This window comes from Carya illinoinensis, chromosome 13 (assembly GCF_018687715.1).
Source record: "Carya illinoinensis cultivar Pawnee chromosome 13, C.illinoinensisPawnee_v1, whole genome shotgun sequence".
In the NCBI taxonomy this organism is placed as follows: domain Eukaryota; kingdom Viridiplantae; phylum Streptophyta; class Magnoliopsida; order Fagales; family Juglandaceae; genus Carya; species Carya illinoinensis.
The window spans coordinates 15,561,660-15,567,301 of record NC_056764.1 but is presented as its reverse complement, the minus strand read 5'-3'; the positions used below and the strand labels follow the sequence as shown (position 1 = coordinate 15,567,301).

General features: G+C 40.5%; 1 protein-coding gene across 1 annotated transcript; it reads left to right on the top strand.

Moving 5' to 3' along the window:
* Window positions 1-249: 249 nt before the first annotated feature.
* On the top strand, window positions 250-4,831 carry LOC122291802 (E3 ubiquitin-protein ligase WAV3). Its single transcript, XM_043099784.1, has 2 exons — window positions 250-772; window positions 2,484-4,831. The coding sequence occupies exons 1-2, from the start codon at window positions 551-553 to the stop codon at window positions 4,410-4,412; spliced, it is 2,151 nt and encodes a 716-aa protein (XP_042955718.1). The 5' UTR covers window positions 250-550; the 3' UTR covers window positions 4,413-4,831.
* Window positions 4,832-5,642: the final 811 nt, after the last annotated feature.

Below are 5,642 nucleotides of genomic sequence, written 5' to 3'. Positions count from 1 at the left end.
TACCAAATAAGAAAAAAAGCAGAAGCATTCAATGGGTTGTTTCAACTTTTCTTGCTTGTTAGCAGCAATGGGTAAGGGTAGAATTGAGAATAGTGAAAAAGACAAGGGCAATCAGCAATAATAGTTATTGAACAGCCACATACATGCATATCTTGTTCATTCCACCTTAACTAATAAAAAAACAAACAAAATTAAAAAGATAAAGAAATGAAAAATTTTAAAAAGGAATGCTCCTCTGACCACTCCCATCTTTCTCCTCTTACCATTCCATCCTCCCCAAAAAAAAGTCAAAAACCAAATCAACCCGAAAACAAAACCATCTCTCTCTCTCTCTCTCTCTCTCTCTCTCTCTCTCAAGCCCACAGATACCCTTTATAGGGTGAGTAGATTGGTGAGCTCAGAATCTTTTGAAACCATTGGGAAAATACCCACTTTGAGTTTTATCATACCCGTATGGGTCGCCGCTGAAAGGTCTGATTTTCAGCTATTCTCGCAACAAGTGAGAAACTGTTGGAGAAGATCTCAGAGACAGAAAGAGAGAGCCTGAGAAATGGAAAGCAAATGGAGGAAAGTGAAGCTGGCTCTGGGCATCAACACGTGCCTCTACGTTCCTCAAACTCTGGACGATTCCTCGCCGTCTATCGTATCCGCCGGCCGACCTTCCGACGCCGTTTCACCCACTCCGGGTCATGACCTAGGTTGTCATCCTACAACGCCGACTCCATCCTCTTCAGGGCTCCGCTTGTCCCTAACAGGACCCAAATCTTCTAAGGTTTGCATTCCCCATTTAGACCCATAGTGCAACATGTTGATTGTGAGGTCTTGAAGGAGGTTAATCTGGTTATCTGGGCTGCTATGTTTTCATATTTCTTATGTTAGTCTTTGCATGGCATATTGATTGCAAGATATATTTGGATTTGTCTTCGCATACCAATACTGATTGTAAGAGATATTTAGATTTGTTTCTGAAGTTGTTTTCTGGAAAGTTTTTTTATTTTTTATTTATCTTTTACTGATATTTTAATATGTTGTTCAGTGCGTCCTTAACTTTTGTGAATACCCGTGGTAGATCCTGATTTGAACCTGTGGCTAATTCTGGTTTCAACACTTGAGCCAATAATATATATATATATATTTTTTTTCTTATTCGAGTAGTTGAAGTGGTTTATTAGAACGTAAATATCGGTGACTGTTAATGTATTGGTTAATAGTGGGTTTTTAGAATCTGTCGCATTCATTGTTTTCAACTGGTGGTGGTGGTGGTGATAATGTGATGTAACTGAATATTGTGGAGGTGGGTATTGGGTGTCATGTTGTTTTCAACTGTACAGAGGCTTGTGGGGTTGGATAAAGTGGAGTACTCCCTTTGAGGACCATGGTCTTTTGGTTTATTTGAAAAGTAATACACTACTGCACTGCACTGTTTCTTTCCTTTTCATCTTCCCTTGAAGGAAAGTGCTTTGTGTGGTCAGCACAAGCGCCCATTACCCCTCTCTCTGTCTCTCTCCTTTTGATGTCAATTTTTCAAAAACACTGTACCGTTGATTGTGAAGTTTCTTGCACTAACCTTCAACAGAGGAAAGGGGAGGAGCATTGAAGAAAAGAAAATTTAAAACAGAAATACTCGGCAATACTCTTCTTTTGATGGGCTTTTCTATTTTTTGTTCTTTATTTTTTTCCGTTGCTATTGTATTGAAAGCTTCATCATTAGTTTTTGAGTATTTCTGCCAGAAAAAGCAAGGTTTGAGAATTGTTTGATTACTCTTACTTTTTAAAAGTCACCATTGATTGGTGTTAAATACCAATTTTGTCCTCCGCGATGTTTTGACTACCTAAAATTGACTTTTCTTTTCTCCTTGTTTAGCTAATTTTCTGAGGGGTCATACTGTGTCATTGAATAAATTGTAGTTAACTTTTCTCGAAATTGGCAGCTATAGTGTAGATATGTTGCATTCTATTTCATCTTTTCATGCACTGGTCTCAGTAGTGGACCAGCATGTGGGCAAAAAGGGTCAGTTTTAGACACTGTAGTTCAAAGTGACTTGTGGAAATTTCACGTATATCCAAGAACACTATTTCATAGTGCGAAGATATGGATGAGTACTGAATGGAAATAAAAATATATTTTTCAATAAGAACATTTATAATGAAGCCCATGGGAAATAAACGGATTCTCACATTGAATATTTCCTGTTCTTACAAATAAAGGTAAATTAAACAAGATTGTCTGAAAAATTCCAGCCATCCTTTGGATGGCTTAATGCAACAGCCCATCCCCTGGCCCTGGTTTCTCGCTTAATTTGGTAATGTGTGAAAGTCAAGCGGATGCCTTTATCGTTTTTATTTGTTTTTAACTGTAAAATATGAGATCTTTATTGTTTTTTGATGAAGTTTGAGATGAACAGTAAGCAATAACTTCTTATGCTTGTGATTGTACCTATCCTATGCTAAATACCGTTGGAATCATTCTTTCAAAACTGCAGAGAACCTGTGCAATATGCCTGACTACCATGAAACCAGGCCAGGGTCATGCCATTTTTACTGCAGAATGCTCCCATTCTTTCCACTTCCAATGCATTACGTCTAATGTTAAACATGGGAACCAAATTTGCCCAATCTGTCGAGCAAAATGGAAAGAGATTCCATTTCAAAGCCCTACATCTGATCTTTCCCATGGAAGGTCACGAATCAACCCAGTAGGTTGGCCCCAAGATGACGGCTGGATGACTGTTCTACGACGGCTCCCTCCCCCTCGGTTAGACACAAGTCGGCAGATTTCTTCAATATTTCATGCCCCTGAACCAGTTGTCTTTGATGACGATGAAGTTTTGGATCAATGCCCTACTGAGCAACGTACATCTGCTAAAGAATCTGCTGATGGCAATTCCATTGGAACAATAGACATTAAAACTTATCCTGAAGTTTCTGCTGTGACTAGATCAGCTTCTCACAATGATTTCACTGTACTAATACATCTCAAGGCTCCAGTTACAAGTGAAAGACAGGATAGCAACAGAAACCAGGCTGAATTGCCACCAATATGTCAAAATTCTCGTGCTCCAGTTGACCTCATCACTGTGCTTGATGTTAGTGGCAGCATGGCAGGCACCAAGCTTGCTTTGCTGAAACGAGCCATGGGCTTTGTTATAGAAAACCTTGGCCCCTCTGACCGGCTTTCAGTCATTGCCTTCTCCTCAACAGCCCGTCGCCTCTTTCCTCTTCGTCGAATGACTGATACTGGACGGCAGCAGGCATTACAGGCGGTCAATTCTTTGATTTCAAATGGGGGTACAAACATTGCTGAAGGCCTAAGGAAAGGCGCCAAGGTGTTGGTAGACCGTAAGTGGAAGAACCCAGTTGGCAGTATTATACTGTTGTCTGATGGGCAGGATACATATACTGTAAGTAGTCCTGCTGGGGCTCGTGATAGAACAGACTACCAATCACTTTTACCCATCTCAATATGTCGTAATAATGGCGAAGGCTTGCAAATTCCAGTGCACGCATTTGGATTTGGTACAGATCATGATGCTGCATCAATGCACTCGATCTCCGAGAACTCTGGGGGGACATTTTCTTTCATAGAAGCTGAAGGTGTGATTCAGGACGCATTTGCACAATGCATTGGAGGCCTCTTGAGCGTGGTAGTGCAAGAGCTACAAGTTAGAGTAGAATGTGTTCACCCGAGTTTGCAACTCAGTTCAATAAAGGCAGGAAGTTACCGAACCAGCATGGCAGCAGATAGAAGAATGGGCTTTATCGATGTAGGTGTCTTGTATGCTGAAGAGGAGAGGGATTTTTTGGTGGCAATGAATATTCCAGTTTGTTCCTATGATGAGATGTCATTGCTAAATGTTAGATGTGTGTACAGAGACCCTATTACGAAGGAAATGGTGACTTTGGAAGAAACAAATGAAGTAAAGATCCAGAGACCTGAAATCACTGGAGAACTTATCATTTCCATGGAAGTGGACAGGCAGCGAAACAGGCTTCGTGCTGCAGAGGCAATGGCCGAGGCTAGAGTTGCGGCTGAAAATGGTGATCTGGCTGGTGCAGTGTCTGTTTTAGAGAGCTGTCGTAGGATATTGTCTGAAACTGCTTCTGCACGAGCTAGTGACCGTTTATGTGTCTCACTCTGTGCTGAGTTGAAAGAGATGCAAGATAGGATGGCAAATCGCCAGGTATATGAGGCATCTGGAAGGGCTTATGTTTTATCCGGATTGAGCTCGCACTCGTGGCAGAGGGCAACTGCACGAGGTGATTCCACAGATAGTACAAGCCTTGTGCAAGCTTACCAAACCCCATCTATGGTGGACATGGTAACCCGGTCCCAGACAATGATTTTAGGGAACCCAGCACCTCAACGATCTCTTCGGCCTGCTCAATCATTTCCAGTCCGATCACGACGGTAATCAATAGAATGTCTTTGGAAATTATCCTCACACTACATATATTCTATATCCGCAGACCTTTTTCTTTCTTTGTTAGCATTGTCTTTTACCTTATTGTGGTTTTGGGAAGTGGGGTATAATTGGAAAGAAGTTTTGGGTGTTATGACATGGCGGAAAATATTCCTAGTTTTGCCATGTAAGTGAATAAGAATATTGGGGGAAGGTGTTCTAATGAGTAATGGGAGAGATGGTGAAAAGGGAAAGGTTGGGGTTGAGCATTACAAGGTGTGATTCTGTGGTGATGTACATAGAGAAAATCCTGTTTCTTTTTTCATTTCTTTGTTGAGAAGAAAGGGGGTATAGCTTTGTAATTGTGGGGATATACTTGGGGCTCACTTAATTTTGAATATATATATGACATCTGCTCCTGATTCTTTTCATATCATGCTTTTCTAAATCAACAACTTGTGAATGAATTGTAATCACGAATGGAGTTTTCCCGCTAAGCGCTGGCAACTAACAACACCCAGCATCGTGGATCTGAGGAAACCGCACCTGTTTTTTGCTGAAAACTTTATATTGAAATGATGTTTACGTCTCTCTCTCTCTCTCTCTCTCTCTCTCTCTCTCTCTCTCTCTCTCTGTGAACAAGTTGTCCTTTATGCTTGACTACAACTATATGCTCCGGCCTCATTCCCTGGGAAACCAATTGATGGCTTGCATATAATAGTATTATACATCGAGAGAGATATTCATTAAGAGAAATGTTCCTGTGCCGCCCCATGTGTACCGCTACGGTGTACAGCTCTTTATTTTTTTTAATTTTTATTTTATTTTTAATTCGTGAGTAAGAAAGTAATTTTAAATATATTGGTATATTTTTTTTTTATTTAATGATTAAAAAAGTGATTTAAAAAAAAAAAAAAAAAAAAAGAACAACCTGCTGAGTGGTACGCTCAGCGGTACGAGGGAGCGGCTAGTAAGCCGCTCCCATTAAAGGTAGTATATTTATGAGAGAGAAAGAGAGAGCCGCTGAAAGGGATTGCTGGATGCGAGGGATGTAGCATTTTTCAACGATGATATTATTTATGACAGTTAATACTAGCCCTTTCCCCTCGCCCACTCTTTCACGTCTCTCTACAGATATGCCAATCTTCCCGCATTCTCTTCTTTCCGTGCACGTATCTCCATGGAATTGGAGTGAGGCTTTTCTTTCATTTGAATATTCGTTAGAAATCATTCTTTATTGTT